This window comes from Limulus polyphemus, unplaced genomic scaffold (genome assembly GCF_000517525.1).
Source record: "Limulus polyphemus unplaced genomic scaffold, Limulus_polyphemus-2.1.2 Scaffold521, whole genome shotgun sequence".
NCBI classification, from domain to species: domain Eukaryota; kingdom Metazoa; phylum Arthropoda; class Merostomata; order Xiphosura; family Limulidae; genus Limulus; species Limulus polyphemus.
The window spans coordinates 299164-321352 of NW_013666131.1; the positions used below are offsets into that span (position 1 = coordinate 299164).

General features: G+C 33.9%; 1 protein-coding gene across 6 annotated transcripts in view; it reads left to right on the forward strand.

Moving 5' to 3' along the window:
* Window positions 1-22189, forward strand: part of LOC106458840 (band 4.1-like protein 3) — a 198313-nt gene that overhangs the window by 83769 nt on the left and 92355 nt on the right. For 5 of the 6 annotated variants that reach the window (XM_013918392.2, XM_022385187.1, XM_022385189.1 and 2 more), the window contains exons 5-6: window positions 683-758; window positions 3421-3465. In XM_013918392.2, the coding sequence (XP_013773846.1) occupies window positions 683-758; window positions 3421-3465 (121 nt within the window). Of the gene's footprint in view, window positions 1-682; window positions 759-3420; window positions 3466-12731; window positions 12737-22189 lie in introns of those variants that run through there. The other variant, XM_022385190.1, reaches the window with a different exon arrangement.

The window sequence follows — 22189 nt, forward strand, 5'->3', positions numbered from 1 at the left end:
GTGTAGTTATATAGTATATATATATATATATATATATATATATATATATATAGACCATGTACTTAAATTAATGCAGTAATATATATTCAACTATGTTTGTTGCTATATATGTTTTCTGAATTAATGGGATATGTATATTTGTGTGTATATATGTCTGCTTTGATGTTTAGATACCTTTATGTAAATGTTTGTTTGTATGTGGTAGACTTCTGCTGGATAGAATTTTCAGGAACTTGCATGCCTCCCTTGAAATGTACTTGAAGTATTTTTCTATCAATAGAATGAATGACATTAAAAAGAAAACTACTTGCTTAAGGACAAAGTATAATGGTAAAACTAGTTGTCCCAGCCATCAAGTGATGTGAATTTCCCACTACTGCACATTACTTCTCAACTGCTGTGGGTTAAGTTTTGTAAAAATTTTGTTTGGTTTGTATATTAAGGTGTGTAATTTGCAGTACACATAAGCTTATTATTAGAAAATTTGATCAATTGATTTGACTGAAAGTGGGTATCTCACTAGGCTTTTCATCATTATGCTTTGCTTGCCCATTGGTGTTTTATGGTTGTTCTGGGCTGCTGAAAAAATGATTTTATTGTGTCATGGGTATAAGAATTTGTTTGCATTCCTAACAACTTTTCAGCACTTTATAAAAACATCTATATTTATCTCTTTACTCAGATGGACCTTGGGTTTTCTCTTTTGAGGTAAAGTTTTATCCTCCTGACCCAGCCCTGCTACAGGAGGACATTACAAGGTTGGTACTTGAAATGTTTTTTTAATGTATTTAGGTGAATTGGTATATATCATTCATAGTCATGTTAGAATATGGTATATGACTTCAGTATCATTAGTGTTGCATCTGTTGTAAAATCCTGTATAATGTAACTTATCAAATTGTACATGATACTAGCAAATCTCCCTAAAAATAGAAATAAAATTTGTTACCTGTTATAAGCTGTTCTTTTTTGTCTTAAAAAGTTTTAAATGCAGGATGCCTCGAAGTAAATGTTTCAAAGAATTTGTTTGCAGCTCGTGCTTTAGGCTCATTAAATATACAGTGTAATTCAAAAGACCTGATTTTCCCTATTGTTGTAAAGTAAGAAAGAAATATTAAAACTTTGCTGACATAAGGTGTTTTAAGGTTTATTGGGGCCATTTGTTACCTGACATGATGTCATCATATAAAGAAGTCAAAAGCTTTGTATGAAACTATCAGTCTTAGATAAAATATGTCAATATAAAAACTGTAGTACACAACAGTATTATACCACATGCATTGTCCTCCTTGTGGGTTTTACATTCAAATGTAGCCACAATTTAACCCATTGTGTGCTGTCTTTGAGAAACAGATTGTACCAAACCATGATAGTTGGGTTGGTCACAAGAAGCTACACATAATGAAAATTCTGCAGCAGTACTTGCTTCAGTTATTTTAAACCCACACACCAGCATAAAAGCTATTGACTCTGTAATTGGCCTTAGTTTCATTCTTATCGTATCCACTGCTATCATGGCCTTGAAGAGCAAGACTAAAATCTACAGTTGGATCTTTGTAATTGGCTCCTCATAATGTTTGGTGTTTCTCATGCACATTATATGGTCCAATGAGGCATAATTCTTGCAGGATTGTGTCGTCAGTACCCATAATGTGAACTATGGGGCATTTGACAATCAAAATTGGCTGTAGCAACACTGCCATAAAATACAATGACATACTAATGTATGGTGTGACATCTACTGTGACCACATAATTGTACCAGTTTTCTATAACAAGACATTAATAGATGATCATTTTTGTAGCTGATTTTGCAAGGTATTGTGAATGAATTTGTTGATGATTTACCTCTAGCCTTATACCAGAATATATGGTTTCAGAATGTGAACCTCTCCATTTTGTAGCCCATACTTACAACTGGTTAAATGGTGTTTTTCAAGGAGAGTGGATTGGAAGGGCTGGCCCTGTGCCTTGGCTTGCATGATCTCCAGACTTGACATCATTGAATTTCTTCTTGTGGGTTTACATCAAAGAATTGGTGTTACACCACACCCATAACAAACTGCCAAACTACAAGAAAAAATGTGTATAGCATGTGCAGTAATTCCCATGGAATTTTTGCAAAGATTCAATATTCTGTAAAACATTGTTCAGAAATATGTATTTCAGCAGTAGGTCTATACATTGAGCTTTTTTTGTAAGTTAAATTGATTTTGCAAACACACATACAATATCTTTGTTATTATTTTGTGATGAACTCAGTAGAGCAAATTCGAATAAAGAAGCGACATTTCTGAAGTAATGTCATATGCTATACAACTTTTGTATCAACACATTTTATCTCACACTGACAGTTATAGAGATAGCATTTGAATGACCTTGATTTGTCAGCGGATTTTTGATATCCCACACCTACTTCATAACTATCGAGAAAATCAGGACTTTTGACTCGCACAGTTCAAACCACTCAACTGTTGCCAAGCTATTGAGTTGTGATTGAATTTTATTTCTTTAAGTATTTTCAATAACTTTCTCATCCATAGATATCATATAAACAAATTAAGTATTTAGTATATTAATATTTAAAAACAGATTATTACATAAGTTTGTTATATCCTGATGTATTTTGATTTTAATACTTGTAAAAATGTACATAATTATTTAAGAAAGTAGCACTTTAGCAATTAATTAAATTCTTACAAAAAAAAAACTGCAGTTTGCAATGAAATGCATATTTAGATTATTTTAACATCACAACAATGTTCATATCTGTATCTATCAGTGATAGATATTGGAAGAAACATTGAGACTTAACAATATGTAATCAAATAGAAATCTCCATTGTAGGATTTAGACTTTATAAAATTTGAAAAGTAAACTTCCTAAATCTTTACAAAAATATATATCAGTGAAATTTTTGGGTGTTTCACCTTCACTTTGTATTAAAGTTACCCGTTGTCATTGTGTAGATTGACGTAAATTTTTTTATATTACCCACAAAACTATTGCATAATAACAAAATCATTCGCAATAACAAGCTTGTATTTACTACTAGGCTTAATAAAAGAGTGAAATGTTGTATGTAGGTGCATTAGAGGAAGAGATAAATTTAGTATAGTGCTATGTTTCAATTAGAAGATGTTAGCTTGACAGAATTTTTAAATATTGTGAATCCTCTGCCTAATATTAAAAACTCACAATTTTTAAAACAACAATTATTTTTTTACACAATTCTAAAAATGAGACTGTTTCCTGTCTAAAAATTACAATAAAATACAAACAAATTACTGTACAGGGTATAAAGTAACTACATATATCATTATAACTAAGACAATTAAGAGTAGATTTAATTGTTTTATGTACATATATTGAAATATTTTGGACAAAGCTTTCATATTAAACTGTTATTTCTTTTTATAAGGTACCAGTTATGTCTCCAGATCAGAAATGATATTTTATCTGGAAAGTAAGTGTCCATCTTTCTAATTAATGATTAATGAAAATTAATTTTTATTGGAGCTTTTTCCTTATGAAGGATTTTTATTTAAAGTGAGTGTTTGTCTATTTCATAATTTTCTTTTTAATTTACTTTTCATGATGATTGTAAACTCTTGTTTGTATTGTATTTGGGTGAATGTAAAATTCTTACTAAATGATATGTTCTAGAAACATCTGTAAAACATAAAGTAAAGATAATGTTTCATTGCAAACAATGTGCCTATTCTTTTTGAAATATTTTACTAAGCTGTTTGTTTGAGGGTTTAACAAATTCTATATTTTTGTGCTGTTGTTATTTCTAATTAAACAACATTTTTGCTAATACAGATTACTTGAATGTTTGGTTCATAAGTACTTTAACAAGCTATTAAAACAATTTAATTTCTATGGTACATCTTGATGTATAAAAGTCATTTTAATACTAGTAGTAAATGACGTTAGAACACCGAATTACATGTGCTTTAGTGGAATGTGCCTGAAGAAGCTGTAAATTGAAACATTGAGTGTCCAGTTAAAGAAAAATAAATTAGGTGTCATAGGTTTGTTTATTACTAGTATTAAAAGCTATGAAAATATATATTCTCTGTTTAGGAAGTCATTTTGACCATAATCCTAGCACAGATTAATTGAAGTATTCAAATATTTTAAGTAATACAAAGTAAAGTCATGTCACTGTTGAACAGTGTGTTAGATAGTAATCATAAAAATATCTTCCTCTTTTTGAAGTAGGGATACTTTAGAATGTGAATAATTGTTTCTTCTGACATCTTGTTTTCTCCATATATTTATAACATAACATGTACAACAAGAGACCACTGGGTCCTTCAAAGTAATCTTTGCATAAATACTCCTGAAGAAAAAGAAAAAAATTCAAATGAGGTAGACTTACCTCTGAAATACTTAGATCCTTTTTTTGTTGAGTTGCTCTCATGCTGTCTACAAACATGTGATTCAAAGTTCTGTTTGTCCATGATGCAGTGAATAACATGTGCCAACTTACCCATAATTTTCCACTCTCCCACCTACCATCTGACTTATTGTGTATGTATAAGGAGATCTTACATAAGCTCTGTTTTTTCCACCATACCTCAGATTTTATTTATTTTTCACAGTTGTGCTTCCAACTTCACTCTCTATGAATTCTAAGTTCAATGTTATTTACTGCTAACTTACTGTTTCTACCAATATCAGAAACTTTAAAATTTTGTTAGATGTCTTTCTTACATAGTCTGCTTCTAGCATACATGCAAGGAAACCACATTGTCAGTCTTTATTGATTGACATATTCAGGTTGTGACTTTTGTATTGTCTGCTGGTAAGTTTTTAGTGCTCATGTGATTGGTTAAATGGCAGAATATACCATTTCTCTTGATCATTTTTAAAAAATTCTTAGTTATTGACTTTAACCATCTGGAGAGTAGAATTTGTTAGCTAGCCCTGATACAGAAGAACCTTCTGCTGGTCTTAGTTATTTGTTGCTTTTCCTCAGATATGTTCCATTTTATTCTTGGTAAGGCCATGATATATGATTCATTTCTTGGACCTTTGTAATTTCCGTTTGATTTTTGGGTCAATGCTGATGTTTTGGAAATCAGGTAATTGTTGACAACGTTTTTACATGGTCATCTACATGTACTTGTCTTACTTCTTCAGTTTTTGAATCTCAGTTTCTTGGGTAGAAGGTGTGTTCTATGTGGTCTTTTATGTGACTAATTTTCTGTTTTCTACCTTGCACATTATGATTTCTCTCAGTTTGAGGCCTTCTTCAGAGTATTAATGAACTGTGAGCTTCTCTTATTTTCCCAATTCTTTTAGTCAGTATCAAAAATAAATAGTGCATTATTCATTTGCAATGGGTCTCAGTGATGTAGTTTTTTATTACCCCATGGCAGGATTTTCATCCCCAATAGTCTTCCCTTCAGAAGAAGGGTGCCAGCAGGATCTGATTTTGGCTCTAGCATTTATTTTCTTCTGGTGGTCATTCCTTTCAAAATTACCAGCAAGTAATGTTTGCCCTCATGTTTTGCCTCCCTTATTTACTTCTCATCCATCATCGATACTTCTTTTCAATCTTTCCAAGTGACTGGTGATGAATTGATTAATCAATGCTCATAAATAATTGATTAATCAAAGTTATTGTTTTGGATTAATACTGTTTTCAATTATTACAATAATCAGTTAATTGAAATTATGATTAATTGATTAATGTTATAAAAATACAACAAATTGAAGAGAAGGACCTTTACTGGCAGCACCCACTGCTAACTATCTGGCAACTTAAGTGTTAAATAAAGGCTATCTAATCACTGTCACTCATTCTGAACTGCTGACTAGAGGAAAGACAACTCTCTACCTACTATAGAGTTAACTAAAGTAAATTTTTGTGAAATTTATTTTTTCTTGCATTGTTTTATGTTTCTAACTTTATTTGGTAACTGTATTATTTAGTGTTGTATAAGCAGGCACAGATTTAGGGCAGGGAGTGTAGGGGGTTTGGACCCCCACCAGTTGTTTTTCCAGAAATAATATTCTTTAACTCTCTCGTTATGAGCTCAGCTGAATTTGTGATCCTAAATTGAACTTTATAGTTTCAATGCTATAACTTCTAATATGTTTCGTGTATCTTCATGAAATTTTGCAGTCTTTCAGAAATCATTAAGAGTCATTTGTAGACAAAAAAATATTAGACTTTTTAGTGAAGTATTTTCACTAAAAATATCTCCATGAATATATGGAGTCAAAGTAATCCCATGATTTTCATGTTAAGATTGAAAATACTTTTCTTCATCTGAAAAATCTCAAATATCATTTGTGTAATGTATAAAACCTCCTAAATAAATTTCAGACATTCATTCAGTAAAACTTTAATGTTTATCAGTTATTTTCTTTACCCTAACTCTATATGAGGTTTATCAGTTTGACCAATCTTGTAACCACCAAAAAAAAACAAAATTGAAATAAATCTAAATTACCTTTTCTTTTCTTCCCAGAATGATTTCATATTGTTACATGAAACTACAATTGTTTACCTTAAATAGCTTAATTTAAACTCATAACAGTATACATCTGTTTGTACTTAAATCTTATTGTATTGCTCTTTGAACTGTGTCTAACTAATATTCTTGCCACAGAAGTTGTAAATCACTTAATGAACATGTAGCTCATGATGTTACCAGCTAAGCAGAATTTTTAATGAATCTTGTCACATAGTTAAAAAGCTAGAAAAATTATGATAGTTAAGGTACATTGTCTGCTTTTTGCATGTTATTCTGTGTTCTTTGGTGCATTATTTAATTAAATAAAAATTTTAGTGCAATGGTACCTTTCATTTAAAAAAGTAGGGTTACGTTTCATGTGACTCATCAAATTACATAACACACTAGCTACTACAAATTGGTCACTAGTTTATCTCATGAAAAAGTTTTATTGTTATTATTCTTTATTTTACTTAATCTAACCTTAACTAACCTCAAAGGCTTCTATTATTTTTACATTTTAGTTACTTTTATAATGATAAAACATGGGAAAAAAAGAAATAATGTGCTTACCTCTGTCTTTTTTTTGTTTTTGCTGTCGACTGTTGATGAAACATAACCATACTTTTTTTAAATGAATGGTACCATTGCGCTAAATAATTTTAAATATGTGAAAAGATTCATTAAAAATTCTGCTTAGCTCGTTGATGTGTTTTCTGTAGGAAGAAAGTTTGAACTTGAAGCAAATAAATGTTCTCTGTAAGAAAATATTGTAATATAATATTCACAGATAGATTAAAACCTTGGATTTCTATTGGTTATAAATAATGTAGTATTATGTATCAGAGAGAAGTACTGGCAATTTCAGAAAGAGAGGTGTGAACGGTGAGCATGGCAAGAGGAATCTGATTTTCTATTTTATGGCTCTGTAATCAAATCAGATTGAAGGCTATAAAAATTATGCTTTGCCTGAGATATGACAACATTACAATGAATAATTTATATACTTATTAGAAGGGGGGATAAAAATTAGAGAAGAGGGGGTACTTAGACAGCAAATGCCACAATTCTCATACAAGGGAAATTTTATTCGATATTGCTTTATAAAATTCAGAATTTAAAACTTGTATTAAAATGTTGATTATTAGCTACATTTTTATGCCAGGTTTATTTGTTTACATTGATAAGATTATAGTTTAGTTACATTTTGAATGTAATTCACTACATCCTCATGACATATGCAGAAAAAAATGCCTATAGCAAAAGAGATTATGTGGTATTATCAGCCAAGGATCTAGGGGAGGTATCTGGACTCCTTCAGTTTTATATATTATTTAAGATCTATTTATTAATTTTGTATAAGCAGATGTCTATCTACAGTATCATTATTGTAAATCTGTATTTTTACATTGTGTTATAATTAATAATTTGTGTAATTTTACTCATTAGTGCCAATTAAACTATAAAGATTTTATTTTTAAAATGTCTAGGTGTTATATTTGTAACACCACAAATTTTACATTCCTGAATTTGTGTTCTTGTGGAATTTTATCAGCCTCTGATGCATCTGGAATACTGAACTTTCTGATTGCGGGCCAAACAGTACTGACACTGCAACCCCTTCCCCCAATCTAAAGCAGTATTCTTTATATGTTTTTTCATGCCAGCCTTTTAATGATGTGACAAACTAGAAATGTAAATTCACTAACTGATTTTTCATTATTAGACATTATCTAATTTATATTTTGTTGCTTTCATCACAACTTTGGTCTATATCAATGTCCATGTCATGTTTCTTCTGGCCGCCATCTTCACAGTGACTTCCTGTTCTCAGCTTTCCCAGATGCCTTGAGGCATTTCATCAGCCATGCCGACTGCACAGATTAGTCAAGTCTGTCACTCAACAAACTGCTAGTTAATAATTAAATTCTAATCAAGTTACTTAACATCTAGGCCACTACTTCAAAATCTACTACATTCTCTAAAATAATAAGCCTTTATTCTGAGAGCAGGGCAAAGACAAATAACAGTTTTTGATCACCCCTGGTTACCTTTCAGGACCTGAAAGTTTTTAAACCAAAATACATACATGTATGTACCAAAGAGTTTGACTTGAACACCTTGGGGTACCAAGATTCATATACTAAGCTGTGAAGCAATCTCTGGTCATGTGACCTCTTTGTTCCATACTCTATACACTGTATTCATGTGTCTCTCTAAATTACATTATTGATATGAAGAAAAGTCGTTATTCAACCTTTTGCCCAAAAATCAAAGTTGTATGTTGCATCTGTCAGGAAGTTGTTCTTGGGAGGTCAGATCAATGTAAAATCATTCCATGCAAAGTAAAAAAAGTCATATTTAAAAGAAAGTTGTTATTGGGAGGGGTCATATCCACCAAGGACTACTGTACTGGGTTTTTACTTTGGCTAAATACCTATTTGTCTAATAAACATTATGAATTGTTTATTTCCCTTGGTTACAAACCATTTGAGTAACTACATAATTATAGATACAACACTTAAGGCTCCAAAATTATCGTAAACAATTTATGAACATGTAAAATGATGTTAAATTGTCTAGAAAATGTATACTGCACACAGTATTATTGCAAAAGGTGACTGATAGTGAATAAATCTTTCCTTTTTTCTAAACCAATGTGCAGGCTTTAAACAGCTTTAGACTTTAGAAGTATCCTGTATACCACTGCACATGTGCATGACATTTTGGGCTAAGGTAGGGGTTATATTTGAAAATGTAGATTTTGAAAAGAATATGTTAAAAAGATGCAAGTTTTGAAAGGCTAGCATGACCACAGAATTAATGTTTTTCTATACTTTTGTACATATCAACAACATCATGTTTTTATGTTTATAAAGTTGTTCATTATTAATTGAAGTTTTTCATCCTACTTGTGATGGATTTAAAATACAAAATATCAGTAATTCAATATTTCTATGGCATTATTGTTTTTTTATATATTTCTTACGCTACTTTTGATTTCTACATAAATCATTTTAATGTCTGCAAAGAAGAAATTACTATCGCTATCATTACAAGTTTTCTTCAATTTATAGTCAAGTAGTAAACATTGTGCTGTGATTTTTCTAGAATTGGAGTGAATTTATTTTCACTGAGTTATATATTATCACACGGTAACAACAATGACAAGAATCTTTTATAATTTTATCGCATGAAAATTAAAGACAGTTATGTTTTAACAAAGAACTTGTTTATTTAATAAACTGTATACTAAATTCAGATATTCAAGTTTTTGTAGCAATTATGTGTTCTTTTCTCTAACAACATTGATATTTTAATGAAGAATTAGTTTACTGCATAATAAACATCTCATTTTCTGTAACAGTCCTGTTCTATTTTCTTAACTCTGATTGATTTTGCAGCACCTCTTACTGTACTAACAAAAAATGGTTAAAAGTTAGTAGACTAGAAATATTCTTAAGCCTTCATCCAATCCATAGGCTATTTGCTCATAAAAGTGAAAGCCTATGTTAAGTGTGTTAACTTCACAGTTATAAAGTGATAGTGTGAGCAGGAGTGAACAAGATGTTGATCATTTTGCAAAATAAAAATAAATTAGCTCTGTAGGAACATTTTGGCTATCAGGAAAACTGTCATAATGAATGTGTGTATACACTGTGAAGCAGTGCTGAAATTTAATACCAATATTATGAACACACAAAACCATGCACAACTTCTTCATGATTCAATGTTTAGGGAGATGTGTCAAAGCACAATGGTTAATATTCCAGCTGAATTGATATCTTTATCACGATCATGAAGTATCAGCAACCCTAGTTACAGTACTTCAAGTTCAACATCTGTACAACAATCAATGAAAAGGCAACTATACAAGAGTCTTTTAGCAGCTAAAGCTAAATATCCTAAGGAGAATATGAAGCAGAAAAAGTATTCCCCCATTGGAAACTGTGGAAAAACTGGCTTTATACTCTTGAATCTATTCATCTGAAATACCAAGTGCTGTCAAGGAAAGGTTTAAGTAGGAATCTGGTCCCAAAACTGTACACCAGCATTTAAGAATTTGTTATTGATCAACTTTCTAAGACAAATGATGTGGTCATTACTTTTGACATATGGACCTTTAGAACAAATAACCAGTACCTTGGTTTGACTGTTCATTTCATAAATCAACACTGGGTTTTGAAAAGCTATGTTCTTCAAAACCATGAGTTTCCACCACTTCACATTGCTGAAGTTAAAGCTCAGAATGTTACTCAGTTTCTATAACGTTGGAATATCATGAATGAGGTTAAAGTAATTGTGTCAGACAGTGCTCCCAACTGTGCGAAGTCTGATAATAACATGAATTGAAAGTTAATACTGTGCAGGAATTGACTGAGTGATAGCTCACTGTGAAAAGTTAGCTGAACATTTCCATCAAAGTACTGTTGCCAAATATTGTCTGGTAAACAAGCAAAAACAACTTTGTCTATGTCACTGTGTCAAGCTTGTTACCTACGCTACATCAGTTAAACATCCTCCTATAACCATCTGAAGGTGACTCGGAAATGATAACACAGATTAAGCAGTGCTGCCCTCTATATGCCAATTTTTTTTAGCATTCCACCAGCCTTGACCTTCCATATACCTTACATTCAACTGGTTCAACTGCGTGTAAATTATGTGACAACCCTACACCAATATGAGTGCAACACACACTACTGATGCATATGACTCCCTAATCGATTCTACCAAACTATCATGTCAGGACGTTTTTGGAGTGCTCTTCAATCGTTGTTGTTGTTCAACTTAGTGATTTTTTTTTTTTTTGAAATTATTCCGAAGTGGATATTGTTTTTCTTCTTTGTTTTTCAAAAATTAATGACTTTTCAGATAACTTATTTTCCCAGTTTTTCCGAAGTTCAGGTTACCACTTCGAAGGTAATATCTTCTACTAGCACACTCATACTGGCTACAGGTAGGTGTGACTCTTTTTATTAGACTTATTGGCTATCATCTGCCATGAGATTGATCATTATATAAGTCAACTTGCTTCTGCTGATCTTGCCCCTATTTCTCCTGAATATGCTGAACCTATTCGAGATGACCAGGATTTTGACAGTTTTTTAATCCTCCTTATTTTGCTGTGCCTTCCTATTGCCCCTACTGAAGGATCAACTAGGCCTAATACGGCTTTTGTAGATATTTCTCAGGTATGTTAGGTTTTATCCATTTCCCTGATTTCATATGATCCCCTTCCCTCTTTGTTACAGGATACCTCCTCCCCCTTTCCCTGGATAGTAGGGTTCATGCTAAATGTTTTGTTTCTCAGATGGTTGATGGTGCCAGCCTACCTCGTCCTCCATGGGTTTCAGATCAATTTGCATTGACATACCATCAGGCTCAATGTCAGTTTCTCGATTCTCATCAGTTAGAATCAATTTTGCCCACGTAGGGAGTAGATTCTGATCATCCTGTTCATTTATTCCATGCCCACAGAGCTCCTCAGTGTTTTTTTGAAGGATAACCTCTCCCTGATTACTTCCATGTTGGCACATTTGTCTTCTTCAGTTCTATCCTTACACACACACATGGTTTCTCTGTTGTTGGGATCTCCTGGGGAGGGACGCTGCTTTGTCCCAGTTTTGTATACTACCTATTTATCTCCAGGACTTATTTATGGCCCTTTATCTATATACAAGTGTATGTTTTTGGTAATATTTCTGAGACTTGTGGAGTCGGTGCAACAATAAATTATCCTATTACTGTTTCCTGTCCAGCTCCTTCCTAGCCCTTACCAGTTCCTACCTCCAGGGGTTCCCCATCTCGTGATTTTATTTGATGCAGATGGAAATGTCGCCAACAGTACCGGAGATTACCCAGTGGGCTACAATTCAGTGGCGGGGGCTAGCTTGACCGATTTTATTCCCCTTTTGCAATGTTTTGCCATAGATCTGTGCATTGTTCAGGTATCATCCGAGGGACTTGTCATCCATTTTCTTTCCCCTCCTCCTTTGTCTCAGGTACCCATTTCCTTTCCATTACCTCAGAATCCTACTACCAATCAACATCTGTCCAAGGCAGTTCAAGATCTTCTTTCTCAGCAGGCCATCAAACCTGTCAATCATTCTTCTCCAAGTTTTTATTTCAGGCTGTTTGTGGTACCCAAGGAAACCAGGGACTGGTTGACTGTGATCAATCTGTCCCACCTCAATCAATTTTTGGTTCTACCCTGATTTACCATGGAGTCTTTTCTCACCCTTAGGTTGGCATTTTCTCTGGGTTTGTGGATGACGAAAGTAGACATTGTGAATCCTTACCTGCATGTCCCGATATCTCATCATTTGAGATAGTATTTTTGATTTGTTCATCACAGGGTAGTTTATCAATTTTGTGTCCTGCCCTTCGGGCTTGCTTTGGCCCCATATGTCTTTTGTCAGGTGGTTAAGCCTTTTGCACAATATTTGCATCTTCAGGGTTTGTTCTTGCATCATTACCTGGACAACTGGCTTCTGATAGCTTGTTCCAAACAGGATTCCATCCATCACACTCATCTACTACTCCTGGAGGCAACTCATGTGGGTTGGTTAATCAAATTGGAGAAGTCATTCCTTATACCTACCCAATATCTTTTCCCTTTGGGTGTCTTTTTCAACATTCATCTCAGTCGGGCCCAAACTTCTCTTCTTTGACTTTGTTTTGATGGAACTTTCAGTTCTTCACACCCTTACTGCTCCCTCTCTTAGAGTTCTCAAGGTTCTATTACTTTTGGGGATGTGGTTTTCCATGGAAGCCCTTATCTCCTTGGGTTGAGCACATATGAGGTCTCTTCAGTGGGCTCTGCATGATCAATGAAATCTTGTGCAGGATCCAATTGGAGGTTTCTATTTCACTTCCTCCTTCCCTTGTAGGTGAATTGCATTAGTGGTTGGACAAGGTTCACATGTTGGTGGATGTTCCACTTCCTCCTTCTCGTTCAAATTTATATATTTCCAAAGATACTTCCCTTCAGGGCTGGGGGGGCATGTGTCAATCAGCAGGAATCTTCATGTCAGTGGTCTCCAGCAGAAAGATTTTACCATATGAACATCCTGGAGCTTCTGGCTGTAAATCATGCTTTGGATCATTTTCTTCATCTTTCCAAGAGTCATCAGGTTATTATTTTTACAGTTTTACAGTGGTGGCTTATGTCAATCACCAAGGTGGCACCCTTTCTCATTCCCTTTGTGGTCGAACCTTGGATCTTCTTTTTTGGGACCACATGCACAGTAATCATATCCTTGTGTATCATGTTTCTGGTGCATTCAATCTTGTTGCGGATTGTCTTTCCAATCCCAACAAAATTTATCTGACAGAGTGGGCTCTTGATCCTCTTGCTTTCCAGTGGTTATTTCCTTCAGTGGGATACTCCTCACTTAGATGCATTTTCCACATCCCTCAATACTAAGGTACCTCTGTTTCGGTGTCTGGTTTCTCATCCTTTTGCTCTGGCTGTTAATGTATTCAGTCAAGATTGTACCAACAAATACATGTATGTTTATCCTTTCATCTATCTTCAAGGGTGATTTCGATCATCCACGCCACTCTGTATCAATCCTTCTAATTGCTCCATACTGGCTGGCACAACTGTGATTTCTGTGGCTGCTCTTGCTCCATTCTGCCCCTCCATTAGCTCTTTCTCTTACCCCATCCCTTCTATATCAACCACAGTTACTGGCATATCATCCGTCTTCACACCTGGTTTTTATTTGGTTCCTGAAGAGGAGATCTTATTCCTCCAAGTGGGTAACTTCTTTTTTAGCTTGTTCCATTTGCTCTTCCTCTAGAGATGTTTATCAATGTAAAAGGAACATTTTCTGCTGTTGGTCTTTGGGTCAAGTGTTTTACCATGCTCGACCTACTGTTCCTCATATTACGAATTTCCTCACTTGGCTGTTTGATCAGGGATTCTTCTGTCTCCTCGATTGTGGGTTATCGGGCTGCCTTATTCCACACTTTTCATTTTTCCAGGTAACGTAAAGTTTTTACCTCTTCTACCTTTTCCCTATTGTTACATTCTTTCTAGATTAGTTGTCTGCTTCGACGTGCAGTCCTTCTGGATTGGGCCCGGCATGGCCAGGTGGTTAGGGTGCTCAACTCGAAATCTGTGGATCACGGGTTCGAAACCCCATCCCACCAAACATGCTCGTCCTTTCAGCCATGGGAGCATTATAATGTGATGGTCAATCCCACTATTCGTTGGTAAAAGAGTAGCTGAAGAGTTTGGCAGTGGGTGGTGATGACTAGCTGCCTTCCCTCTAGTCTTACACTGCTAAATTAGAGATGGCTAGCACAGATAACCCTCGTGTAGCTTTGCACAAAATTCAAAAACAAACAAACAAACCTTCCAGATTGGGATGTTTAATGTGGTTCTTCACTGCCTCACTTTGCCTCCATTTGAAAGTATCCTTGTGCTCGATTTTTCACTTATCCCTTAAGACTTATTTCCTTCTCATATTAGCTTGTGGACATTGTCAGTCGGATTTATTTGCCATTGATGTTTCACGTACTGTATATCATTCCACATATATCCTCCTTTGTCTGGATCAAACTTCTTTTCAAAAACTTCGGCAGCTTCTCCTTCTCACTGGTTTCACTTCCTTCCATTTCCCACCATTATCCTTGGTCGGATCTGGATAGACTATTATGATCTGGTTGTCCTCTTTGTTGTTATGTTACCCACCCGGCTTCCTTCCATGGTGCCCATTCTCACCTGTTTATTCATTCACAGACATCCTCTGTTCGTGACCTTTCTCCTTCCACCTTGACCAATTGGGTTCAGCTTTTAATTCAATTGGCTTATTCTTCCTTATTTTCTTCCCATAATTTGTTCCAGGTGTCTTCTTGTCAGATCAGGCACCTTACCTTTTCCTTGGTGTCTCATCTCTGTCATCCCTTTAAGGAAATTCTTCAACCAGGCTTGTGGACTACTTCATATATGTTCATATCTCACTATTTGCATTGGATCATTGTGTCTTCATCCTCGGGTTATCTTTTTCCACCTGTAGCCATTCTTCAGACTTCAGTGAGATTGTGTTGGGTAAGTTATCTTTTGTATATATTATGTTTCACCTAATTCCACACTTGGCAAAGAATATACCTGGTACAGATATGGTGCAGTCTCCCATATATGATCCTCTATGTGAGGATCTACTCTTTTAGGTTGTTCTTCAGATGCTTTTATGTTTTTTTGTCACACTAGTCCATCCACCTATTCATTGTGGAATTCTAGCTATTTATGTGAGCGGAGGTAAGGTACTGTTCGGAAGCTATAAATAACTTTCCTATACTGAAAATATATTTCTGATAGGTACTTAACTCATCTCACACTTCCCACCCTTCCCAAATAGGGGGAGTTCACTTGCATTAGGAGAGTGTATTGCACTCTTATTGGTGGATGCTTGTTGCATGATGATTTACATGCAAGACGCAGTTGAACCAGTTGATTGTAAGATACATGGGAGCATAAGGCTTGTGGCATGCGGAAAAAAAATTTTGCACATAGAGGACAGCATTTAACAAGAATAGCTATTTAGGTGAGAGGAGGTAAGTAGTTATCAGAAATATATTTTCAGCATAGGAAAGTAACTTCTGATTGCAGACTTAAAGATATGCCATTCTTTAATGAATACAAGAAACTGAAATATGATAAAGGCTGAAGTTATTCGACTGTTGAAAACAAATACTCATTTGTTCAGGAGAAAGGAGTAAAGTCAGTCCATTAAAAAAGAAACACCTTCATGTAGTATTAGTGCCCAGGAAGTTCAAGAACTACCAACAAAGCAAAAGTCCACTGCTTGTATGAAGCTCTTGATGTCTATTTACAAGAATAATAAAGTGTCCTATACTACAGAAATCTCCTGAAATTATTGATAAAGAGCAAGTGAATAACTACATGACCACTCACTCTACACATCTACAAGGTGACTCATTTGTGCCCACCACTTAGTAGACTTGCAGTTAAGTATTTGACAGTTCCAGCAATCAGCACCCATACAGAAAGGTTGTTTAATAGTGTAGGTTATTTTCAGCATGCCAAGCGAGCTTCATTGGATCCAGAGAGTGTTAATCTGTTAACTTTCCTTGTTAACTGTTGACTTTTTGTGAGAACTAGTCATTAAAATTTTAACAAATTGATGTTAAATTGTTATTTTGTTAAGTGATGATTTAAGCATTATGGTGTTTCTACTTTTTACTGTATAATTTATGCTTCTTAGTTTCTGTAATTTTAAATAAACTACAAATATTGTTTGTCTACTTAGCATTTTGCGAATGTGTTATGTTTGTAACACCAGATACAACACTTAAGGCCTCAACATTGTCATGCAAATGCTTATAAATATGCAAAACAACAGTGAATTGTCTGGAATAATAAGTTTGGAAAAGTATACATACTACATAGTATTGTTGCAAAAGGTTACTGATAACTGAAAAAATATTTTATTGTTTCTAAATTTTAAACATTAAAGTTGCTTTGCCTGTATAACACATTTTCAAGTATCAAACTGAGGATTAAAAAGTAACTTAATGCGAAATTATTGTGCCTGAAGTTTTAAGATAGAGTTTTCTCTGGTTTTTGATATTTTTTTAAATTTAATAACATTTTTGAGACACAAATTATAAGGTAAATTTTATGTTATTTCTAAATATATTTTAATAATTCTAACCCAAAAGTATGTTAGGATCAATATTTTTCATTTTCTGACATTTATTTATTTATGTGTGAAGAAAAAAAATTAATGTTTTTGTTTCTATGTAGCTGCAGATAGTTTTGCCTGTGAACAAAACAACTCGCTTGTCAATTTTTTTTATTTATTTTTTTTATTTTTCTTGATTTTCAAGAGCTTCCCTTGTCCTGATCTTATCATGCTTCAACTGCTTGTAGAATATGTATGCACAGTTGCTGTTGTATCAAATGGGCCTTTCTGACTTGCTAAATGATTCTTCCGTTCTGGAAGAATGTCCTACCTGACTCAAATCATTGAAGATGCTTACAGCTCTGTTTATGTGTAACACTGTAATTGTTGGTTCATTACTCTGACCAATACTGTGATTTGGCTGCTTGTAACTATCAGTTCATTACTGACATGTAATTTTTTTTTTTACTTCTGATCCAATTACTTCCTACAAATTCTAGATCAGGAAGTCTCAAATCACCTTCTCAAAGGAGCAGTTAAAATAGTTCATCATACTTAGTGAAAAAAACCACAGTAAATGGAACAAACTCTCAGAAGTCATTATGGTAGAGAAACTTGTTTTGACACTTTCGTGCATCCTCTTCAGTCTCATGTTGTCTTCAGGCACAAGGTAATATGAGACTGAAGAAGATGCATGAATGTTTCTAAATTATTTTCTCTAATAGCACAACTTTTGGCAGTTTATTCTATTTACTATGGTTTTTTACTAACTGCTATACACTATATTGTGTTCTTTTATTACTAATTTATCATGCTTCTCCAGATTCTTACACCTATCCCTTTGTGGTTTTAACTGTATCAGGAAATTGGATTCCTGCTTCAGCTTGTCTACTCTTGGAGACACCTCCTTTTAGGATGTAATCTTTAAGTTGTTTTTAAAATTTTTGTCATTGTGTCTATTCTAGAAGAAGGGTTATCTTCATATCTCTTTTCATACATTAACATATCATTTCTTCTTTTTGCCTTTGGGGATTGTTTGACATTGGTTCCAAGTGTGTTTTCTGTTGAGTAATTTAGTTTTTCTGGCCTTCATTCAATCAACATCAATTTTTACTTTTATGTGGATGATTGGTATATTCTAACTCTCTCTCATCCATTAAGTATTTTACTCAATCTTAGTTGACTACCTAGCTAACTACATTATTTGGATGAATGATCAATAACTTCCCATCCCATTTAACTCCAACGCTGTGATGTTGGTGTTTTCCCCAACCCTTGTTTCTGTGAAGCTACACATGACAATATTTACTATCATTCTGAATTTACTAAGTGTATCTTCATGAAATGTGGTAAACTTTTAGCAAACATGAAAGTCTTTTGTACACAAAAAATCAGATTTTCTAAAAAATACTTTTACTAAAGATTTGTCTGTGAATTTACAAGGTCAATATGATTGATGTACTGACTAGCTTGAGTACAAAGTGATTTTCATGTTTAGAATAAAAATCCTGTTTTTGACTTACAGCTTTCATATTTCGCTTGAATAACCTTTAGAATCTCCTAAATAAATAGTTTTTGTGAAACTTCATATTTTGTCTCTTATTTTCTCAAACTTAACATGAACTGTCGTGAAATCACCAGAAGCTAAAGTTGAAAAATATGCAATAAACTCAAGGTACATTTTTCTTTTTTCTAAAATTACAGTAGATTGTAACAGACAATTATAATTACTTATCCTTAAAAATTATAGTATTTCCACAAAGACTTATTTAATGTTCTTGCTCTTTGAACTTTGGCTAATTACTAAACTAGAGGTAACAAAGTAGTAAATCATCTGGCAGGTGCATATCTCAAGTAACAATAAACAAACGTATCAAATTATGTAATGCACAAACATACCTGGCTGAGAATTAAATTGTTTTGTTATTTATTTTTTCTTATCTGAACTAACAGGTTTCTGGTTTTTACATTTTAGTTACTACTATAACAATAAATAAAAAAATATACATAGAAAACAAGAAATTTAATACTTTTGTCTGACCTCTTCTTTTTTATTCACTTTCAGCCCCTAATATAACTTATCCCTACATTTTTGTAATGATGATTGTACTGTGTTAAATAATTTATATTTAAATGATTTAAAATGGCATTTGTGTAAAACATCTATTTACAATTAAAAGAAATACAACATTAAAATCATTACACAATATGTAGTTATTCAAAATAGACTTACCCTAAAAAAGGTTCTACTTATGTTTCAGTGTCCTGTGACACCATTTTCTTTAATAACACTCAATTTATATAACATTAAGCATAAATTCAGTATAATTTTGATAGTTTCTTTATATTATCTTTACTGATGCTTAGCAAACTGCCTACGGACTGCTGTTATCATCACCATTCTCATCCAAGTCTGCCTCATCCTTCTCCTCATATTTCATATTAGTGCACCAAGATCCAGAACATTTCAGGCTGTGTTTTTGACATGCACACCTCAAATTCCTATTCAGTGTTGCAGTTGCACCTGGTGAAACATATGAGTTGCTCAGGTGCTGATAGTGCATCATTCATCACAGGGATTAGATGTCCACTTGATCTCCAGCCCCAATCTTCAGGTGAGAGTTCCTGACCCTTCCATTGTTGGACCTGATGGTACACACATAAGTTAAGGTATTTGGCTGCAGCAGAAGTGGGAGGTAGACTTTGAGGCTGAACATAGGAACCCTTTGTAGAAATATTTTCACAGAATCATTTGCGGCCCAGGTAATCAAGTCCATTGGTACATTTGCCATTTATACAGGCAGACTAAAGCTCTCTTTCCCAGCTGTTATATCATCATACTTAGAAGCAGAGCTGGTTTGAAATACCTTGACACATTCCTGAAATTTATGGTTGGTAAGAAATTTCTTTGAAGAAGTTCCTATCTCAATTCTGTAGAAATGCGACATGGTGTCACACCCTAAGATGGCATGTAAGAAGAGAACACTGCTGCAAACTTCATGACTTAACTGTTCCTTTACTGCTTCCTGTTCCACACTCTTAGACTTTTTAATGGACTTCGTGATTCAGGCTAAAAGAACAAATCATGTGTGGCCATGTTAGGTGTCGTAGCATAGTAAAATAAGTATGTTGGTATCATCACCAACAAGTACTTTGTTTTCATTGCAGACTCTACAGCTATCTGTACAATAAGTAGATCATCATCTTCCTGTGCAGGATATGTCTGGCAGTTACTCATCTGGAGATATTTACTGAGCATGTTGGTGACCAGCTGTTTGTTTGTATTGTTGACCAAGAAAAATTCTGTCATTATTGTAATCTTCATCTTGTAATCAAATAGCACAGATGCTGCAACTTTACTGCCTGCTCGTCCTTTGTGAGCCATGTCTTTATTTGATGTTTCATTATGTTTTGTATACTTTGCTCAGCACTAAAGGGGTTTCAGTCTTCAAGAGCTCTGAGAATTGTGTGTCCATGTCCATCATTTCACATGCTTGCCTAGCCTTGGTTAGGTCCTTGTTCATACCTGTTAGCTCTTGAATATATTTGTTCACCTGAGTACATGCTGGCATGGAAAGAAGCCATGTGGTATGTTGTTTCTCTGTCATCCCACACCCTCTTGTGAGACCATCAAAACGTGTTTGTATTAGGTCAGTAAGATTATTTATTGTGACTTGTTCATCATTATTATCCTCAAAATACCCTGCTACCTTCAGGAAAGCATTAGTTTGTTTCTCATTACATGGCAATCCATATTTTGTCCTTTTGCACACATTCTTGTCAGTCTCATGAATTTTAAGGATTTGCTTCATTGTGTGGTAATTGACATTGCATGCCTAGTGGTAAACAGCACCAGTAGTAGAGAAATCATGAACAGATATAAGTCTAGCTTGTATAGTGCTAGCCCATTTATCTTGCTGCTCATTGCAAATGCCTAGTATTCTATCCTTGAATCCAATTGTTGTAACATTGGAAACATGAGGTGTTTTTTCTCTTACCCTCAATGATGGCTGGTATGACACAGAAGAAACAGTCCATGTTAAACTTGAAACTTTCTTCTGATGATTGAAAACACATCTCTGAGTATCTGTCGCAGCATTATCTTTTTCTTTTGTAAAGCTCTAAATATTCATTGTGAGTTACAATAATTGTGACAGTAATCCTGGTGGACCTGTTGGCCAGGCCTAGTGTATATGCCATCATTTCATTCTCCAATTGCACAATTAATAACTACACTTCCCTTTTCACAAAGACTAACTACTGCAGATTTTCCTTCATCTAGTGTCTTTTTAGATATGACACAGTATGCTGGAGCCTCAATCTTTTGAATTATACACATCAATCTAAAGTATGTAAATATACAACACAGTTAACATATACTTAATCTTATGATACATTCTTACATGCACTGGTCATTTTTACATATTGTAACAAGAGCATTGAGACAATACAAAGACACTCGGCCCTTGGGTGGAAATAACCAACCATTGAATATTCATAACTCCACTTTAGTACAGTATCCTAAGTTGGTACATGCTAACTTGAAATTCCACATTTATACAGCATTTCAAATTGATGTATGTGGTTATACAAACACAGAGAGAAACAGACAGCAGAAATGCAATGCTCAGAACCTAGCAACAGGCCTAGTGTAAATAAACATATGAGATGCTATGAAATGCGATGTATTATGAAATATATTACTTCAGGTGACAATTTATTATGAGGCATATGTAAAGATTGTAAAATTATATTTTAATTACTAAAAATTGATGTTGTTGAGAAACATTTTATATCCATTTGTGCACAACTCTATTTTTGGGGCTTTTAACGTGTTTAAATGAAGAAAATCAAAATACTGATTTTTCAGGAAATGGTTTTAATTTGATTCCCTAAGACTTAATATGTTGTAATGACAAGCTTGCTGGGTTCAAGACAACTTAAAATGCTTTTGTTGCAATTAGTGGTAAACTTTTATAAAGTTTGGCCTGCAATATACCCAATGGCAACTCATTCCATAAACTCATTCCAGTTTGTAAATAATTCCAAGGTCCAGTGT